This window comes from Vipera berus, assembly GCF_964194415.1.
Source record: "Vipera berus genome assembly, chromosome: 1".
In the NCBI taxonomy this organism is placed as follows: Eukaryota; Metazoa; Chordata; class Lepidosauria; order Squamata; family Viperidae; genus Vipera; species Vipera berus.
This window is the reverse complement of record NC_138202.1, coordinates 147933399-147955523: the sequence shown is the minus strand read 5'-3', so window position 1 is coordinate 147955523 and position 22125 is coordinate 147933399. Positions and strand designations below refer to the sequence as shown.

The window sequence follows — 22125 nt, the reverse complement described above, 5'->3', positions numbered from 1 at the left end:
CTTTATGTCATTATAGCATGCTTTATTTTAATTGTGATGCTTGTAACATGAATAAACAAACCTGACTTTTATTCCTTGCTTTTTCCTTCAAATTAATTCCAAGAGTTTACTAGTAGTAATTGCCACATTAACAGTTGAAAAGTCAATTTCTGCTCTGGAAGTAGACCTTTTAGCACAACATGTATAAACAACTTAATAAAAAAAAACCACCCTCTACTTTAAGTGAAAATGCTATCCATCCACTCAGTCCCCTTAACTCAGAACTGAGAATAATACCTATAAACAAACAAAACACAAAATAAATATTCAGGTAACATATAGCACTACTGTCAACGAATAATAGTTAGTTCAGATGGGCAAAGACTAATATTATATTGATGTCAGGCTCCAAAAACCAAGAAAGACGTGAAGCAATTTCATTTATTGCTATTTTGCCCATAGACAGAAATCCTGCCAAACAAAAGCAAGCTACTTATATCATTAAACATGTACTCTCATCACTCCCAGGACGGAGCTGTTCTGACTCCTTTCCACCCACACAAAATGTCTTTCACTCCTCTTGAATGCACTTCCCTCCCTCCTGGGAATGCAGACTAAATTCCATCACAATTGGATGTTTTTGAGGACTCTGAAGTGTTTTCCTTTGTTTTTATTAACTCTTTTTTTTAAAAAAAATATAAAGATGGTGACTGTGTGTAACTGCTGGATGTAGGCTCAGAAGATACCGGTGAATGGCTTTTAGATGGATGGACTTAGAAGACTGTGATTGGGTTGATGATTAGCATCATTTTGTGGTTCAGGTGTCAGAATGAGTTCTTGGGAGGGGGATCTATGGACTTCTGGAGGATCAGAATAGGAAGACTTTTCAATGTCTACATGAAGCCGCTAGAACAGGGGTAGGCAACCTCAGCTCTTTTATGACTCATGGACTTCAACTCCCAGAATTCCTGGGTCAGGATGACCCTGCGCTAGAAGGTCATCCATCAACATGGGGTCAGGTATCATCACTACACAGATGATAGTCAGCTTTGTATCAAAATCCCTGGCTATGATGTTGTTAAGATTTTGTCCCACTCCAGGAGGCTGTTGGAATCCGAATCTGAATAGGATGTGGGAACAGACTTAAACTGAATCCCAGCAAATCCCAATGGGTATGTCCATAGAGCATCTGATTCTGGCAATTTTCCATCCTTAATTCTGAATGGGGTTGTATTTCCTCAGACATAGCTGCTGTGCCATTTGCAGATTTTCCTGGATTCACAGCTCAAAGAACAGATGAGCAGCTGTGACCAGGATGGCTTTTGTGCAGATACATCTTGTGTATTAATCATGCTGTTTCCTCAAAATCGTGTCCTGGTTACTTCACATGCGGACTATTACAATGTACTCTGCACAAGACTTCAATATGTAGGACAGGCATGTCAAACTTGCGATGTCACATGACGTCGCGTGACGTATTGTGACTTTTTCCCCATTGCCGGCAATGGGGTGGGCGCAGTTTCAGTATGATGCATCCGGCCTGTGGGCCGGCAGTTTGACATGCCTGATGTAGAACATTCAGAAGCTACAGGAAACAGCAACACAAATGTTTACAAGTGTACCTTGATACATCCATATAAGACCTCTTCTATGTGGAAGATGAAGTAGGCTTCCAGGTGCAATTCAAGGTGCTGATTATTATCCACAAAGCCCTACATAGCATAGGAAATAGCACGTGTTCTCTACTGTTTCTATTCTGTAAGGTCTAATAGATTTGGCCTGCTTCAGGTCCCATTTATAAAAATACCATCTTATGGGACCTAGTAGGCATGTTGCCTTCTGTGTCATGGCATCTACCCCCTGCAATAGCTTCCTTGAACAGCATCCTTGGAGATTCAAACAGCCTCAACCACGTTTTCCTTAAAAATGAGTATTGTTCTCTGTTTAAGTGAAGACTAGTGAAAATGAGATGTATGAATGATAGGAAAAAATAGAAGTGAGGTTTTTTTTTACTACTGTCAAATTTAGGCTCACATATGTGTGGGAGGTGACTCTTCATATGTAATGTAATTTCTTGGTAGATTATGGAACTAACAAATATAAATCAAAACCTATTCTGCAGATTTGGGGAGGAGGGTATTAAACCTACAAGGACTAGAGGGATTAGGCCACAGAAATGAGTTGTAAAAAAAACCAGGCAAGTCTAGACTTCACATTTTCAAATATTCATAATTACAAGAAATAATTAGGAAAGGAAGATTGGAATTTTTGTACAGTTTTCAAGAAAAACTGGATTACTTGACTGCCAATGTTTCTTTCTTATTTAGCATACTGTGGTTAACAAGTAGCACAGTATCTGATAGTCGATTAAATCCTTTTATGGATAATCCTTAATTATCTATGAAGTTTTCCATAGATAATCTAGTCCAAGATCAGCAAAAAACTTGCAGTTTGGGGTTGTTCAACCCATAAAACATCGGCATTACTCCAGGTTTCTAATAGAGTGCTAAACCATGGCTTTCAGATCAAACCAGTTATTCACACTTGGTCATGTTTTGAGTTGCTTTAATTCAAAGTATATATATACTTTGCAATAGGCTCTGGCAAATGACATTTTAATCCGAAGCCACTGCATTTTTTCACAGTATATAGCTTGCTGATTTGATATCAAAGTGAAAGCAGTTTGACATTGTTCTATCATAGAATATGATGACCCTATTGTAATTTTTTTCTATTGGAGTGTAATTGCAGCAGACAGAATGAAACCACCAAGCAGTTTTATTGTTGAGATTGTTGATCTTAAATTCAGGAAATAAAGATTAAAATACCCACACAGCCTAGAAGCTCATTAGATAGTCATGAATATGTACTACAGTGTGATAATCTATCTCTCAGAGGCTGGGAAACTTCAGACTAGTCTCTTCATGTTTGTTTCAAAAATGCCATTATTTTATAGGATAGTCTCTAAAACTTTGCTACCATTCATTCAGTTAAGCCTGGCATATATGAGATATGGAACCAGCATACTTCTCCAAACAATTCAAGTCTTTCTATACATTGAAGAAGACTATCTACATCTTCCCAAGTTTCTGCTGAATCTTTACCCACACCAGATGAGGCCAAGAACCACAGATAAGAAAGTTGACTATCGGGACATGATAGTTTCTGGTGGCGTCTCCAAACATGATCAGCAGTGTTAAACTTTATGGACCCCACTGCTGGATGGCTTATGATAGCCACTATGTGGCTTAAATTAACCTGGCTTATTTTTACATAACTTGTGAAAGAGATTATCACTTGCACCAGCAAATATCCAAGGAACATAATAACTTAAGGAACACATAATATTTCACATTGGAAAGACATCTGGAACAAATCGGCTTCTTTGATTTCTTCCTCCAAAGATCAGCATTTATCACACATGCTCCTAGACAAGCATCTGCCAAAAAACCAACCAGATGGATAAGATAAAAGGAAAGAGACTTATTTGCAAATATTAAGAGAAAGGCAAAATGGGATCTTCTAAAACACGAGTGTCAAACTCGCTGCGTCACACGACATGTCACGAGATATCATGACTTTTTTCGCATTGCCGGAGCTGGGATGGGCACAGCCTCGGTATGATGCAACCGGCCTGCGGGCCAGCAGTTTGACACCCCTGTTCTAAAACAAGGGCCAATTGCCAGCAAAATCTATTGAGAAAAGCAATCAACAAAACAAGTAGAAGTTATTTTCTTAGGTCATTCTCTGCAGCCTAAAGAGAAATGGCAGTTACTTACATGAAAATGATAGCAACCAAGTAACAAGACCAGAGGAGGTGAGCAAAGCTTAAGTTGTTGACAAGAGGTAGTGGGGAAACAAAGACTTAATCAACCCAGTACTTTAAGACTCAAGGTCTTAATCAAGGTTAAGAAAAAGGGGGGGGGGAAACCTACACCTAAATCTTTCATCCTATTTCTACAGCATTGTAGAAATTGTAATTGCACACAGTCCTTCCACCCCTGAAAGGAACCAAGGTACATCACTTTCATGAAAAACAACATCTGCCCAGATTAAAGCAAGAGAACAATGAAGGGAATAATAAATATGAAAAGGGGGGAGGTAGGAACAGGATAAAGGTCACTAGGAAAATATTTCATAAAGAATGAAGATATTATTATTTTTTACAAAATTGGATCTAAAAGACATCTTGGCCTTACTTTTTAAGGCAGGCTTGCAAATACTAGGCTTTCATTTTATACTCAGTAGAAGAACCATGCTAATAAAGAGTAGCCGGCAATCAGGAGCCCGATAACACTTTTTCCACTAACACATTAACAAGTCAGTGCTTTCGTCAGCTGCAGCTCTCTATCAGTTGCACAGAGTGGCCTGACTGATGTTGGATTAAATTGGGGTCAGGCAGGGGAAGAAAATTGGGCATGACCGGTTGGTTATGCAGATGCAGAGTTGCATGTGAAGACAGATTACAAGTGCCTCATCAATTAACAATTGTAATGGCTTAAAGACCCATTACAAAACTTCATTATAGACCTTCTTCAAAAAAAGAAACAAAGAAAAAAAAACCCACCTGAAACTACAACAGCCTCACTGATCAAGAAAAGGCAGACCTCATTCGTGTGTGTGTGTGTGTGTGTGTGTGTGTGTGTGTGTATCTCAAAAAAATAAAGGGAACACTTAAACAACACAATGTACTGTATTTAATAGTAGGATGTCTTATTTTCTGTTCCCTTTATTTTTTTTGAGCTGTGTGTGTGTGTGTGTGTGTGTGTGTGTGTGTGTGTGTATAAACACATCTTCTCTTCTGGGAGAACGAAGCTGAAGCCACCATCCTTCTTGCGTGTAATTTGCAACTGCATAACTACCCTTTGTCCCCCCCCACACACACCCTTCCCTTGCTTCACCTCAATTTAAATCCCGCATCAGTTTAACCACTATATGATGAAATGAGCTACAGTTCAATAAAGCTTACACTTTTTAAGGCTTATTCGTTGGAAAACATGCTACCAGATTTCTCCTGATTTTCGAGCTTCCATTTATATAATTTAAATGTTAAACCTTACCAGGTATTTTTGTTTGTTCGTAAAGCTGGTGTCTATAAATTAATCCTTAGAGGAACAGCAAGACAGAAGGCAAAACTGTCAATGACAAGATGCACGAAGAAGGAATCCCCCGCTTGGCACTTCAGATTATCTTCGCCCATAATTGCAGGCAACTGACCCATTCTGCTTTCTACCAAGAAGATTGCGAAAGAAGAATGAAGAGCAGCTTATTTTGATGGTTTTACCATCAGTGGCATCAGCAGGGGATTCGGGGGAATTCAAAAAAGTAAAGCTGACGGCTATGTCCGTGTCCCCAAAACCCTAACCCCCTTTTTCTCTGTTTCGTGTATTTGACACACATAAAAAGGGGGAAAGTTTCACTCAAAGTCATGGCTGCCATCTTTATTTTATTTTGAACCCTTGGTGCGATTCTCCCAGCAATATCTGAAAGTACAACAATGATCAAAGCGGCGCTGCATCCACATTAAGGAATAGAACATCTATCTGAGGAGAGAGGGGAATACAGTATAAAATAAAGGGGCTGAAACCTGCCAGGGCTTCCTTCTTCCAGCCCTATAATGCAAAAAAAGGAAAACAAAATACAACAAAAAAAAACCTCCAACCAAGAAATAAGGTTCCTCTTAAATGCCTATAAAAGGCAGGATACCTTCAACGAGGGAGAGAGGGGGAAGAGGCACATGGCGCTTCTAAACAGATATATCCTCTTCTCATTTACAGTATATGAACAATTAATTGCCTCCACTAAAGGTCACCTTTATCACCGTTTGTCGGCATCTTGTCAGCTTTTAATTATCTCACCCATGTCATGATTGCAAATTTGCTCCTCAACTCTGCTCCATAGCAGAGGCCCTTGCAGGGTAATTAACTTCTGTATTATTAACCTGCAGAAATCAATGCTGTTCACCTTTACTCAGCAGGCCCGCCAAGGTGCGCAGCAATAGCCCAAGACTGACGCTCGGATGCAGGAAAGCATGAGGAAGCCCTGCTGTCGCTGCTCCTAATCCTACATTTCACGGAGCTTGTCTTCAAGCCTTCCGGAGAGACCAGGAAAAACATTTCCTCTCCCACTGAAATCGGAACATGTGAACCCTTACACATATTCTCCAGCTGAAAAACACCCCCACCCCAAAAGGGCTTGCATTTCAGTTTATGGCAGGAATCCCATGCTTGAGTACTGACGAGGCCCACCCAGATTCTGTCCTGTAAGTGACTCCTTCTGGATTTCTACACAGATAACACACCCAGCAGTTAGCTAACACCCTAGTCATGAAGTCAGGAGGAATTACATTTGGAATGTATGCGAAGTGAAAGCTAATTAAGGAATACATTGCCTCTTTGGATTCAGAGTAAGCAGAACCTGCAAAGCACTCAGCTGCTATGATAACCTCGGCAAGGGCCAATACAGGTAGGCCTTGACTTCCAACCATTGTCAACTGGCTCATGTTTATGACGGTCGCAGTGTCCCTGGGATCAAGCAAATCACGTTTTGCGACCTTCTAACGAGCAAAGTCAGTGGGAAAGCCAGATTCACTTAACAACCGTGTTACTAACCTAACTACAGGGATTTGCTAACAACTGTGGAAAGAAAGATCTTAAAATGCGGCAAAACTCACTTAACAACTCTCTCACTTAGCCATGGCAATTTTGGATTCATTTGTGTTCATAAATCAAGGGCTCACATAGTAAATGTTTTAATACACTCACATCTTGCCTTTTCCCTATTGTGCAATTCAGTGGCCTTTAGGGCTCTGAAACCAGACCTTATAGGTTCAACCATCAAAACCTTGAAGGTTATGCCCAGGAACTTCCAAAACTACATTATAAATGGAGGATGGGAAGCCTATGGGACTTCCCGATGTTGCGGACTCTTCCCAACAGCCCTCATCGCTGGCTATACCGTCTTGGCTGTTGGGAACCACAATTTAGCAAGATCTAGAGGAACATCATTTCTTCAGTCTGGTCACAGACCAACTTCCAGAGTAGAGCAAGGTTAGACTTCCGTTGGATCCAGGTCCTTGATTTTGCTTAGTATCCCAGAAAACAGTGAGCCCTGACCTAACCTACTTGGCTCTGTGTCGGTCAGTAGAATAAATCAGACTCCACTTTCCTCCCCCACCCACTTCCAAAACCTTCGAGTTCCAAGAGCCATGCCTCACTTCTGGTGGCCATAGCCACAGTCTCTCACAGCTCTGCCTCATCAATGAAACCTCAGTCTTCCCCGCCATGCAAAATCCTGGACTTCAGTTTTGCTACTGCCAAGCAGCTTTGTTTCCGCTGCTTCTTCCAATCCTTTGAAAGAGAAGGCCGGTTCTCTTCACAGTGTTAGGTCCTTCAGCAAGGCAGTTCCCCGTGCCCCAAAGGATGGGAAAGCATCTGTCCATCAAGAGTCCTTTGCCCTACTAAGCTGAATGCCATGGAAACAGCCTTTTCCTTCCCTCCCCCCCCAAAGTGAGATTAAGGGTGTCCTCTTCCCTTCTCCAGGCCTCAAGAGGCAATCTGCAGAACTCTCATTCAAAACACATTTCTTTCTTGACATTTGTGGTTTCGGAAGACAGCTTCCACCCTACAAAAACAGCAGAGAAAGAAGAAGCTGACAGAACACACAGAGCGCATTTCACAGAACAGTTAACGTAGCATAGGAAAAGGAAAAAAGTTAGGAGTCCTAACTATCTCCAACATTTTGAACAGCTTTAGCCAATACATTGTTTTGTTTCTAAGTATCTACACTGCACCTGTTTCTTTTTTTTTTTAAAGACACAGCAGAATCCAAAGATTATTTGACCACTCAAAGTCGCCTCAAACTGGCAGATGGGGGAAGCGTATAAATTTAATTAATAAATAAATAAATTTCAAAACGATAGCTTATCAGTTCACCAATTACTGGAAAAAAAATCCAACACAATAAGAGTTATTGTGCAGGTGGTCCTCAACTTACAACTGAGCCCAAAATTTATGTCGTTAAGTGAGACCTTTGCTAAGTCAATTTTGCCCCATTTTACGTCCTTCCTTGCCACATCTGTTAAACAAATCACTGCACTTGTTAAATTAGTAACAGGGTTGTTAAGTGAATCTGGCTTTCCCCATTGACTTTGCTTGTCAGAAGGTTGCAAGAGGGGAATCACGTGACCCCGTCATAAGTATGAGTCAGTTGCCAAGCATCCAAATTTTTATCACATGACTATGGGGATGCTGCAACAGTTGTAAGTGAAAAATGGTCATAAGTCACTTTTTCAATGCCGCTGTAACTTTGAACGGTCACTAAATGAAATGTTGTTATGTTGAGAACTAAACCCTATAGAACTGTGAAGGGTCTGGGCTTTTCCTTCATTTTTTAAAAACATTCTATTTCACACATGGAAAATCCTCCTCTCTCTGTTTTTTGGGCTGAAAGCCTCCACGTGATTTCCGCTAGATCAGGGGTGTCAAACTCAATTTCATTGAGGGCCGCATCAGCATTGCGGTTGCCCTCAAGGGACCGGGTGGGTATGGCCAGGGTGGGCGTGGTCTACTGTGTGGGCGTGGCTAGAGTGCGTATGGCCTACTGGGTGGGCATGGCCAGCTCTACATCGTTCACATCAAAGGTGCCTATGGGGGCCTGGGCAGGAGTGGGACAGATCTGAGGGTCTCTGGCAGAAGGAGGGTCTCTGGGCCAGGACCAAGGCAGCGGGGGCCGTTCCCTCACTGTTTCCAGGATGGCTTCGCGGGCCACATGAAACCACTTTGCGGGCCGCATCCGGCCCCTGGGCCTTGTGTTTGACATGTCTGTGCTAGATTCAGGTGAAGGAATTGCAAAAGCTATTAATATTGTTCTGATGAGTCAACTCTTGCAGGGCTATTATCACCTTTCTTCCCTCCCCTTCACACAGTTCTCTAGAGCAAGATCCAAAGGCTGAGGATACTTTGATCTTGTTATTATAATATTCTAATGGTGTATGTATAAAAAGAATGTACACCAGGGCGCATATATGTGTGAGAGAAAGAGACGAGACAGTCTGTATCAAGGATGTAGTAATAATTGCTATGTCAAGGGTACTTTACTTGATTGGGCAAGAAAATGTCATATCCTTGAGATAACTTGAACACTTTACATAAACACGGCGATATAGTTATCAAATATATACCAAAACAGATTATACTCATCAGAAGGAAACTCCAGCACTACTTTCATCAGGGAACCCTATTCTGATTTCCAATTGCTGTGCAATTCCAAGTGTCATGTTTGTAAAAGTGACTTTACACTCTTTTGCTGTTCGTTTCCACCCCCTTACCGCCAACCAAAAATCTGCAGCTGGTTCTGTTGGATGAAGCTGGAAACATCTGTAAGATCTTTTTGCTGCTCAAAACTAATCCCAACTCTAAACCTCCTATTATACATAATTCTCCAAAGCTTTAAGAGACAAGGAGGAATCTACAGTGTGTTTATAATTTAACACTTCCCAAGTAGCCATTTTCATTGATAGGTGAGGTCAGATACATCCAGAAAATCACGGACAAATCAAACAGAAACCACTCTCCCCCCAGGCTTTCTTCCAAAATGACTAATTTCTCAATACCCAATTCCATTATGAAAGAAAAAGAAGAACTTTGCAGATGAATTAAAAATCTTTCTATAAAGCAAGAAACAAGCATGTTTGTGTATTGCCAAAATGCTTCCCTGTGCAGCAAAGTGACCATTTCCCCAAGATATACATGAATTATTTTATGCCTTCAGCACATGTAATATGCCATAACATTAAACAATGTAACTGTTGAACATTTAATTTTTTTATCACCGTCTACTCAGTGGGTTAGGACGCTGAGCTTGTCGATCAGAAGGTCGGCAGTTTGGCAGGTCGAATCCCGAGTGCCGCATAACAGAGTGAGCACCTGTTACTCGTCCCAGCTTCTGCCAACCTAGCAGTTCGAAAGCACATAAAAATGCAAGTAGAAAAATAGGGACCACTACAGTGGGAAGGTAGCAGCGTTCCGTGCGCCTTTGGCATCTAGTCATGCCGGCCACATGACCACGGAGACGTCCTCGGACAAGCGCTGGCTCTTTGGCTTTGAAACGGAGATGAGCACCGGCTCCTAGAGTTGGAAACGACTAGCACGCGTGTGCGGGGGAACCTTTACCTTTACCTTTACTTTTAGTATGGCAAAAAGCTAAAAGATATGTCTATCTCCTCTAATCGTGCTAAGATTTCATGATGTACTGAACAATTATTCTCTTCACAGGACAATTCACACTCAAGAAGGCCTCAAGACATAGTTATTGACCACCCTCATTGTGTTAAATGACTGTAAATTTTACCAAATGACATTATTAACTCTTCTTATGTCAATTTCTGCAAAAACACTAGACTAAATTGTGGCCTCCTCATAAATGGAACATAATTTTCTTGACACGCTTTCCCAAGAACACCGGCTTATATAGCTCACTCCAAGAATTATCACCGGCATCACAGTGCAGAGTCAGCATAAAAATAAAACTTAAGTCACATATATATTTGGAGTTACAATATTAGTATGTTCATTTTTTTTAAATGACTTTGACCAACGCAGAAATTTAGTATAATATATCCACCTGCAAAAAAAAAAAGCCTTGTACCCAGCTCAAGTATACAGCAAAACAATATCAGTGGTATTAACCGCATTGCTCTCTGTTCTCCTCCCATCCATCTTTTTGTTATCATATCGGTATATTCTCGTATTCTTTTTCATTCTTTGTTTTATTGTTCTATTACTTCACTTCTGTTTTATTTACAGTGGCATTTCTTTTTCTTGTTGTGAGCTGCCTAGGGTAGCCCCACAGCGAGATAGGCAGCAAATGCATTTAATAAATAAATAAACATAAAGAGAATCAAACCGCAAGCCTATTTAGCCCAACACAAAGAAAGCAAACACCCACACACACACCAAAGGGCAGGTTCCATGACTCCTTTTAACAGTGTTCAGTCAAACACAGGTAGTCTTTGACTTATGTTCACACAATTACGACGGAGTGAACATGATGCAGTCGCAAAATGAGATGCCATGAGATTACATTGCTTACTGATTGCAATACCTGCAACCCCCAATTGCTATTCTTAATCACGAATCTAAAGGATTCCTAATTCTGGAAAGTGACCCCTTGCCCTCCGGAATTGAATAATCTTCACAAGGGAGAATTTTCCATTAATCTCGATCTCTCATTTCACAAGACCAAATGATGCACCCAACTTGACAGATTAACCCCTTTATCAATCAAGACCCAATATATTACACCCATTATTTTCGATGGAAGATGCTACCACTAAGCACACAGAGAACTGAAAGTTTCATTACTACTCTACAGTATTCATTTTCTGGCTCTGTTCCATTCTAGGGCCAGAATCACATACCACCGCTTTCAACCACTTTGTAGTTTTTATTGTAGCTAGTAAACCACCGTTTATGGCATTTGTGGCCTTATAGGTAGGTCCTCAGAGTAGCTATTGCTGAAAACAGGTGGCATAGTCTCCTGTCCTGTTGACTTTCGAAGCTCAAAACACTATGTAAGCCAGACATGTCAAACACAAGGCCAGGGGGCCAGATCCGGCCCGCGAAGTGGTTTCATGCGGCCCACAAAGCCATCCTGGAAACAGTGATGGAACGGCCCCCACTGCCTTGGCCCTGGCCCAGAGACCCTCCTTCTGCCAGAGACCCTCAGATCTGTCCCACTCCTGCCCAGGCCCCCATAGGCACCCTTGATGCGAATGATGTAGAGATGGCCACGCCCACCCAGTAGGCCACACCCACCCTGGCCATACCCACCCAGCCCCTGAGGGCAACCGCAATGCTGATGCGGCCCTCAATGAAATTGAGTTTGACACCCTTGATGTAAGCTGGAAAATAGAATGGGTAAGCCTTAAAAGCAAAGAAACAAAGCAAATAAATGTTAGCAACTTTTGAAAAATAAAATCTGATTTTTTAAAAATCAGATTTTAAATATTTCTTTAAATGTTTTGCAAAAGTGTATTACATAGTTCAAAAATATAATCGTCAGCATAATTGCTAAATACAGTATATGTTATTTTACTTGCGGTAAAAAGAAAGATAAAGGTCTGATAATTAACCTCTGAAAGTAAAAAAACCAAAAAGTTCTTGGGGGAAAAATATGCAAACCGATACAAAAATATAACCCTTCCCCCAAAAAAATCCTAAAAGGGGGAACATTCACACAAAATCTAAACATATCACACACACATTTCAGCTACTCAGATTTTTAAAATTAAATTAAACATTGTCCGTACAGAGTGATACTGATTACTTTTTCCGTTCCATTGATAAATAGCAAATTCAAAAGCCAACAGCAAAATGCATCAAGACTTCAAGAACAGCTTCCAACAAAGCTAAATCAACTTTTTGGCAGTGCTCCAAGCTCAATAAATTTAAACTTCTTCATATAAATTAATAAACTCTGGATTTTCAATATATAAATCAACATTATATGAACACTTTTACTTGATGATTCTATATGTTGCAAAACGTCAGCAAACTGTTTTGAGTAAATCACTTAGTAAAGTTCATGGTTAGTATGCCATGTGATCAAAGTCTATGACTAAACAATATTTATGAATCCAGCCATGGACTAATCAATTAAGACAAGCCATCACAAGTAAAGTAGTGGGGATATTTGCCAAATCCTACAGCAGCTAAAATATCCTCTCAGAGAGACATGTCTTCTCAAACCCTCTCTGGGTAGAGTAGATAAACTAATTAGATAGTAGCCTATCTTTAATTAGTTGACTAACTATCCCAACTGCACAACCCTCCTGTAGAAATTATACAAATTGTGGTTAGGCTCAGAAGGCTTCTCTCCACAAGTTACAAAAACAAGAGAGAAGAAAGTATCCCTGAAGCTACAGTGTCAATATATCACATCACAGCCACTTCAGGATTATTTGATAACCAACCTCAAAGGAATTAGGGTCCATTATGTTCATCCCTTAATTTAAACTAAGGGGTCAAAGACTTGCCAAGTAAGAGGTAGGTGTCTATTCCATAGGACTCTTAGCTGTGGTGCTATAGTGCTATATACCCTGCACACCCCATGCTGCAGTTCATCTTCTGCCTCCAATGAACTCCAGGAGAAAACTGCTGGTGTATCATCTCATACACTTCCTCCAAGCCAAGAAGGAATCACTGAATTCAGGCACATGTCACCCACCATACAATGCAGACATACGAAGTATACTCTGAGACTTTTGCTGGCTAAGCCTGGGATCTGTTCACATTATGTCAGAACTTTAAACCAAAACCAAAACATCACCAAGCTAGAGAGGGTTGAGTTTGTAGATTTATTTGTAGATTTAGACTTTTAAAAGGGTGCGTATGAGAACTAATCACCTTAATCTGATCTCTGCTTGAAAAGCTCATTCTGGATCTTTTCCTAACGTCAACTCTACATTCAATAGCATAATGCATCATTCCTGCCAAAGAAGAAATGGGATGCTTCATGTGAAACACCCCTAACGTGTGAGACAATGATCACTTAATATCAGGAGCACCTCCTTAGACTACACAATCCTTTCCACAACCTCAGCCCTGGCTTCCTCCTTCTCCTCTCGCCACGTGTCTTCCTTCAGAAACATTACTGTTTTATTACAATTTGGGGGGGGGAGAGGGACACCCATTTGGAAACTTAACCACATCTGCTATATTCTCTGGAGTCCCAGCCCCAAAGATTTTGTGCACAAGCCAGAAGAGCAAGAGCAATTCAGATACCCCCCCTTCTCTTGGCTCCCTTCTTAAATACGCAAATAGAAGAACAGAAAACACAAAGAGGAAATATTCAGAATAAGGAATGATGTAAGATCCAATGATGTGTTTCTGGCTGCACAAGGCCATTCTGAATAAGGCTGGCAAGAGCTATACAAGCCTCATTCACAGATGCAAACCGACATCACTTTTTTTATAAGCATACAAGGTATTTGGACAAAAGCATCCCCCCCCCGCTTAGTCTTCTTTTTATGTTTGTGAGAGGGGGTAGTAACTTGGAAATCATAAATGAAGGTGCCATTTCTTCAGAGATTAGTTTCCAGAATTAAATTAGTTTGGGGGGGGGCAAGCCATATTCTGCACATTCTAACTCGTAAGATTTTGAGGTCATTTCACAATGATAGAAATGGCAGTCTGCACATATTCAAATTATCTTTCAACATAGTTTAACATGAATGTGATCTCCAAAGTCCCTTTCCACCCTTACATTTTTAGGCAGGTAATGAGAAATAAACCTGGAAGAAAATGCTAGCAAATCATCACTCACAATGTTCAATCAGTCAACAGATTGCACAATGCATCCTGAGAATGACAAATTGTCTTCTACTCCTAACTTGGTTTGCAAAAAGCAAAAGGACTTGGCTGTAATTAGTACTCAGACTGGAAACCATCAGGAGTTTATTTTTTTATTTTTATTTTAATCCCATTTATATCCCGCCCTTCTCCGAAGACTCAGGGCGGCTTACAATCTAAAGCACAAATCAATGTGCTTAGCAGTAGTCTTCATTCTATGTATATGCCTGCTTATTAGGGCTTTCACACACCCCTCCACAAGCAGCATTATTACAAAGTCAGCTTATTGCCCCCAACAATCTGGGTCCTCATTTTACCTACCTCGGAAGGATGGAAGGCTGAGTCAACCTTGAGCCTGGTGGGACTCGAACCTGCACTAATTGCAGGCAGCTGGTGTTACTTAAGGAGGCATTAGCCCACTGCTCCACCAAGGCCTATAGTTACCAGAACTATAGGCCGTGTGGAAAAGTGAAAAAGTAATTGCAAACCACTTTGATACTGTTGCCCCCAAAAAGAAAAAGAAAAAAAAACCCTGAACGTGCCATTGAGTCACAAAGAGACAAACTCAACTAAGAGATGATTTACTTTAACCAGTGATACAAAAACTTGCTTTGAAAAAGAGTTTTGACATGCATAAAGGAAGAGATACCGGTAACAAGACCCCAAAGGTCTAGCAAAACTTATATGTATAGTAAAAAAAAAAATGAATCCCTGTGAAATACAGCTAAATTTAATCATTTGACCTTATGGATCTTTTTTTTTCTCTCACTCTGAGATAGACCCAGCTCAGCTTCTTTGTTTCTCACTCTTTTTCCACAGGCAACACAAATTTTGGAGCAGCTAGCATCTTCTCCTGGCTGATTAGAAATTCTGTCATGATAACAAGAAGAAAGCAGAGTCTGCTGCTGCTGCTGCTGCTGCTGCTACTACTTTCTCGTTTCAAACACAGCTTAAATTAGGCAGAAACAAAGCAACCTTCTGCAGGCTTTGTTAATTGGAAAAGATACACCAGAATTGGTTGGGAAAAGATACATCACCATTCATTTTCAGATACAAGTATGAAAAATAAAAGGTCAGGCAATGCAGGTCAATGAAACTGGGGAAGCACTAGCAGGATTTTTTTAGGTTGCTCAACCTTTTTCATTACCAAAAATGCGAGCTTTGACATTTCAGTCCTAAGTAGTATTGGAAAAACACAAATTACTTTGACTGCTGGATGCCTTCACGGTTATTCAACATGCTAATATTCTTCCACAAAGCATAGATTGTCAAAGGAAAGTGGTGCCAGGAAAATCTCTATCAATTCCACCAGCTCAGATTTTGTAAAAAGCAAGGCATCCAACCCCCACTATGCGGATCTGTTCCTTTATGACATTGCCTGGGAGTAAAGAAAGGGGTGGGGGGGAAATATAGAAAAGCATCTGTAGTTTCTACAATACTGCACATTGTAGTAAGCCTTGGTTCAATCCAAAGCTGGACCGATTATATGGTGGCTTAGGATAATGCAAAAACTTTGTCACTTATTCCATCACTCCTGTTCAATAATTTCAAATACTTCCTTTCAAAAGTTCTTTGAAATGCCAAGGGAATTTCTTAAATGGGTCAGTTTCCATCGTGTACTCAAAGCAATTAATGCTTGTAATTAGATCCAACAACCAGCTGCTTTGTGCACAGAATTCGGAATATAGTTTTGGGTATCACAAAAGTTATCAAGAAGAAATCCATGTTACACAGGGAACGAGGACAGGTGCCTACTCTGACAGGAAACATGTTAATTGACTCAGATGAACTCTGGTAATAAATAAGCCATCACTAGATTATTGGTTAGGCTTTAGTTTCCATATAGTGCAAAACCCTATTGGTTTTAAAACCAGAAGACAAAACCATGGTTTTAAAACCAATATTTTAAAAAAAAAATCTTTTAAAAATATCTTCAAAAAAGGGGAAAAATGGATCCAGAAAACTATAAACTTATCAACCTGACCTCAATACCTGGGAAGATTCTGGAAAAGATAATCAAACAACGAATCAGCAAACACCTAGAGCAGACATGTCAAACTCGCGACATGACATGATGTTGCGCAACATATCGGGACTGTTTTGCTATTGCTGGCAATGGGGTGGGTGCAGCTTCCACGTGATGCATCCAACCCATGGGCCAGCAGTTTGACACCCCTGACCTAGAGGCAAACAAAGTCATAACCAAAACATAGGTTTGGCAAAAACAGATCATGCCAGACAAATCTTATTGCATTCTTTGACCAGGTGACAAAATTAGTGGACCAGAGAATGCTGTGGATATAATTTTCTTGGATTTCAGTAAGGTATTTGATAAAGTAGATCACAACCTACTACTTGATAAGATAGAAAAATGTGGGTTAGATAGCATCACCATCAGATGGATTTGTACCTGGCTGACCGGCTGTACTCAGCAGGTGGTCCTCGATGGAACTGCATCTACATGGAGGGAAGTGTCTAGTGGGGTGCCCCAGGCCTCTATTCTGGGCCAATGCTCTTCAACATCTTCATCAATGACTTGGATGAGGGGATAGATGGGGAACTTATCAAATTTGCAGATGATCCTAAGCTGGCAGGAATGGCCAACATTCCAGAAGATAGGGTTAAGATACATTGGGCGCTATTTAACAAAATGGAATTCAGTGGTGAAAAAAGTAAGGTTCTACATTTAGGTAAGAAAAAACAAATGCACAGGTACAGTGTAGGTGGTACCTTGCTCAATAGCAGTAACTGTGAAAGGGATCTCGGAATCTTAGTGGACAATCACTTAAATATGAGCCAGCAGTGTGCTGCACCTGAGGGATAGAATCAAGATCACGTGAAGTGTTAATACTACTTTACAATGCCTTGGTAAGGCCACACTTGGAATACTACATCCAGTTTTGGTCACCATGATGTAAAAAAGATGTTGAGATGCTAGAAAGAGTACAGAGAAGAGCAACAAAGATGATTAGGGGACTGGAGGCTAAAACATATAAGGAACAGTTGCTGGAATTGGGTATGTTTAGTTTAAGGAAGAGAAGGATGATAGCAGTGTTCCAATATCTCAGGGGCTGCCACAAAGAAGAGGGAGTCAAGCTATTCTCCAAGGCACATGAACACAGGACAAGAAACAATGGATGGAAACTAATCAAAAGAGAGAAGCAACCTAGAACTAAGGAGAAACTTCCTGGCAGTTAGAACAATTAACCAGTGGAACAACCTGCCTCCAGAAGTTGTGAATGCTCCAACACTGGAAGTTTTTAAGAAGAGACTGGACAGCCATTTGTCTGAAATGGTATAAGGTTTCCTGCCTGAGCAGGGGGTTGGACTAGATGACCTCCAAGGTCCCTTCCAACAACAACATCATCATCATCTCTAAGTGAAGCCTTTCTGAATTTTAATGACTTGCCATGAACTTACTTGTCAGCAGTTATCCAGATTTCAGTTTTCTTTTACCCAGCTTTATGTGGACATCATGAAGCTCAAACTAGGCCCTCTAGCATGAAAAGCCCCAACTCAATCTGTTCTTCTTCCTGCCCCTTTTAATGATTTTGGCAACAATGCCAGCATTTTTATTTTCATATAGCTTCTCTTATAGAAGAGTTCTTCTCTGGCTGATATTCTACATTTCTTAGCATGTTGTATAACAAGTGCTTTTAGCATTTTTTCCTTGGCCAGCTACCCAGGAGTATCTAGAAATGCCTTTCAGATGCATTCGCTGCCTTTTTCAAGACAAAAATGTCACCCACCTGTTACAGTAAACAGAAACCATCTTGACATTTTTATTTTCAGATTTACTTCACTTTACAAATTTAGTTTACTTTTTTACTTTCGGAGTTACTTTACAAAATTACTTTATATTTTACTCATTACATTTTTACTCTTTACTTCTACTTTCTGAGTGTAGAGTTTGTAATCTGTGAATATTTGTTTATACTCGTCTGAGATTTATTCAACAAAGCCATACATAGTTTTAAGCGACAGGTGAAGCTCTTCCTAAGTTATTGTCTCTAGAATAGCATGATGTTTAACTAACTATTGTGGTTTGTAAATCACTATTACTTTTTGACTTAACATATGTGATTCTAGCCAACTCTGTCTTATTCAACAGGTGATGGTTAAGCAAATCAGATCTAGCAATTTTATGCATGATGTCATGCAAACTTTATCTCCAAATACAGTTCAAAGGTCTACCCACTCTCTGTCATAAATATTATTAAAAGTTTCAGACCTGGTTCAAACCTCACAATGTCATAATTTGTTTGATAACAGATCACCCAATATCACAATGAGCTATGTTCATACAGTACACTGTCATAAGTCATGGATCCAAATCATAATGGCTGGGTTCATATAACATGCCAGGTCAAAATAATTAGTAGCCCAGATGTATGAATCAGATTTATAACACTTTTTTGTAAGACATAATGAGCACCAAGTAACCAATCATACCTTAACCTGGCACCTTACGCAAACCAGGCCCATGCAATTATTTAATGGCTCAATGTTTATGTTAACTGAGTAAACTGTAGTTTACCGAGTGTGTCATAGAAACCTTGCTCTAATTCCTCAAGATCCTTTCTGTCTCAAAGTTCAATAACTATACAGATTACACACATCCTGGAAGTTTGCAGGTTCTTGTCAAGGCCTTTGGATTTTCCATATATTTAAAGAGCATGTTGAAAACACCAATTTATTTTGAGGCGGCAGATCCCCATAAAGGAGAAACAAACAAAGCTACATGAGCAGGAGCCATGCAGCAATGAACAAAAAATAGTCAGATGAAGACATGCATGAGTAATGAAAGGCTTTGATAACAATACATCATATATCACTATATGTTTTATCACTGTTACATCATAATACATAATACAATCCTCTAGAACAGGAACAGATACAGGGTCTCACAGACGTCAGGATGAAAGTAGGCAGGGAAAATACTACCTTTATCTCTCAATCTACCTCCAAGAGTGTCCACCTATTTTAACATATTACAAAGTAGGTTAGGACTGAGAAGCTGGGGTCCCAAAATCACCCAGAGAGTTTCATGAACAAGTGTGGATTTCAACCTGGGTTTTCCCTGTTCTAGTTCATTACAGTATACTTCCCTGGCTCTTCTGCCTCATCAAATGCATGACATTACAGACATTAGCTCACTATTGTTTCCATTTAAAGAATATTTCCTCCTGTTGCATAGTTAATTGTTCCTCTTTTTTTGCTTAATTTTACAAGACAGCGTCTAGCTAGATAAAGCTGCAAAACCAAGAGTGTTGCAAGTACAGACCAGAAGTAAAGGCAATTTTGTCAGCTTCCTTCAAGGCACTTTTTTTTCTTTCTTGCTGGATATGCCTCCCTACTCCAATAGTATTTGTGCTTTGACAAAACTAGCATGCTAAAGGTTTTAAAAAGGAACTATTGTAACTCTACTGAGGACAAAATCCCCACCTCAAAGTTTTTGAGAATTGATACATCCTTCTTCTAAAACTAAGAATACAGACTAACCTCAGAAGCCACTTAAAAAAAAACCTTGGAAGCATAATGTTGCTTGCACATTCTACACAAATAAATGCCAAAGGATATAATCTCTATAGAGTTTTCATACTGTATTACAAAGTTAAATTCACAAAATGGTGTCAAGAATAATAACAAATTAACTTCTTCAACATTTAAAGAAATACTGAGATTCCTTAGCATACATGGATTTGCAAAATACATAAAAGCTTGTGCCAAATGCTATGAAGGATTGACACTCAAAAGGGGGAAGCAATCTGTGGACTAAACATCACATCAATCTTTTACCCTGCTTCAATTGAAAATGTGGATCTAATGAGAAAAAACATTAGTTTCTTATATATACCATGTTACAGGGCGACACAGTTTTAAGATCCTTAATTTTTTCTGAAGCAAAAGTGACCACAACTCTGTCTGTCTCAGGGCCACTGAGATGTGAATGCTGTCATCAATACGCAGTTTCTCTTAATCATTCAAGAAATAACAAGGAAAGCCCCAAGCCTCACTGCTTCCAGTGCACTAAAAATATATTCCCTATGAAGTACAATCCTTTTGTGCACTTTTACTTGAAATCAGTGCCACTAAGATCAGCCATGCTTGCTTGGGAGTAAAGGTGCATATAGAATAGGATCTCTTCCCTTGACTAGATTTAATAACCAACAAGGCGTGCAGGTTTCCCACCCAGATTCAAAGGGGAAATTATTTTCCCGGCTGTTCCAGGTTTTCCCGACCGCTTTTCCTCTTTCCACCCCTGCTTGCAAACGAGACGCAGATCTTTGCTCGGAACAAACCAGCAGTTGGAAGTGAATGGCCGCCTGGAAGGCAATAACTTTAAGCGGAGCCCGGATCTCAACCGGATTGTACACTTTTCAAACCCCGCAGGGGGCTCCACACCGTCCGTTTGGACGAAAGGCTGTGCCGGAGAAAGCCAGGCACTTATTTGCAGGTTCCCCCTGGTCCTTTCGCACATCCCCTCGCACGGGGACAGCGACTCTCTCGCGAAGCTCGCCAACGGCCCCACTCCGCTTCAAACAATGGATCAGCTGCTGCAGAGACAGGGCGATTTCCGACGAACCATTCCGAGCCTTTTTTCCCCCTTTGGGCTTACAAAATAAAAGCCCATCTAAAAATCGAGACGGGATGGGGACCCCCACCGCTCCCCCCCCCTCGCTGCCCGCTGAGCCTGCCTGGCGCGTGCTGGAAAAAGGAGGCTAGGGGGGGTGGGTGAAAAAAGAGAAGGGCCGACGGAAACCCCCCGTTTTCCGCCTCCATTGGGCTGTCTGCGCCGCGCTGGACCGGGATGGGGAGGGGAGGGGAAGCAAAGCCCACTCGGTCCTCACTCACCAGCACCACGGCGAATCTCTCCTCCAGCTCTCCCGGCTCGGGCATCGGGAGCTTGAGGGGTAGGTTGTGCGCCCTGAAGTCCGTCTGTTGAGAGTCCATGCTCCCCGCATTGCCCATGGCGACGGCCCTTCCTCGAGGAAGGGGAGCAGGGGAGAACGGTCCACCTCTCCGGCCGGGTTTCTCCCGCCGGGTTTCAGCTCCAAACCGCCGTTCTTCCGCCAAGCTCCGCGCGCTGCAGCCGAGTCGTCCTCTGGCTACTCCGGTCCTCCTTCCCCGCCCAGTCAGTCGCGCTCTCCTCTCCTCTCCTCCCCAGCGCCTCACGCGCGCAACCCCCCAAAATTTCAGAATTAGAGCCGCGGGGAGGCAAGGCGCACAGATCTCTGTCTCCCTCTAGGACCGGCCTTGGAAATGCCCGCCCTCCGCCTCCTCCCCAGCACAATCGGACTCCCCTTTCTTCCAGCCCTGGTGCGGGGAAGCCGGGATCTTAGCGGCAGCATGTTGCATGCTTTTCACTCCAAGCAGCCCGGGCTGGAAGACGCATGGCTGGGGCGGAGCGGTCCTCCTTAACAAGCCCGCTGATGGTCTCCGGACGGTCGGCTGCAGCCAGAGCCGGGCTCGCCTCCTCCCCTACCCCACGCAGCGCCTACCAAGCGCAACCCGTACAAGAGAACCAGCCGCCACACTCTACTACAGACACGGCGCACCGCAGCACAAAGCCCCCTCTGCTTCAGACACCTCCTCCGGAGCTTCTCCACGCCCCTGCCCCGAGGAGAGCTGGGAAGCGTAGTCCTCCTAGTAGTCCTTTAGCAGTAGACCGCATCTGTCGGCATACCAGACTTTTACCTTCTCCCTCCTAACATAAATATAATGAAATGCTTTCGTTTTTGTTTTGTTTTGAAGTGGCAGACTCGACTTCTGCCCTTTGCAAGCAGAAATATGA

The 22125-nt window shown here is 41.5% G+C and overlaps 1 protein-coding gene across 3 annotated transcripts in view; it reads right to left on the bottom strand.

Moving 5' to 3' along the window:
• The window catches only part of FMNL2 (formin like 2), a 199926-nt gene extending 178081 nt beyond the window's left edge, over nt 1–21845 (bottom strand). For all 3 annotated transcript variants that reach the window (XM_081333931.1, XM_081333932.1, XM_081333930.1), the window contains exon 1: nt 21186–21845. In XM_081333931.1, coding sequence (XP_081190057.1) covers nt 21186–21302 — 117 coding nt within the window. In that variant the 5' untranslated portion in view covers nt 21303–21845. The remainder of the gene's footprint in view (nt 1–21185) is intronic.
• Nucleotides 21846–22125: the final 280 nt, after the last annotated feature.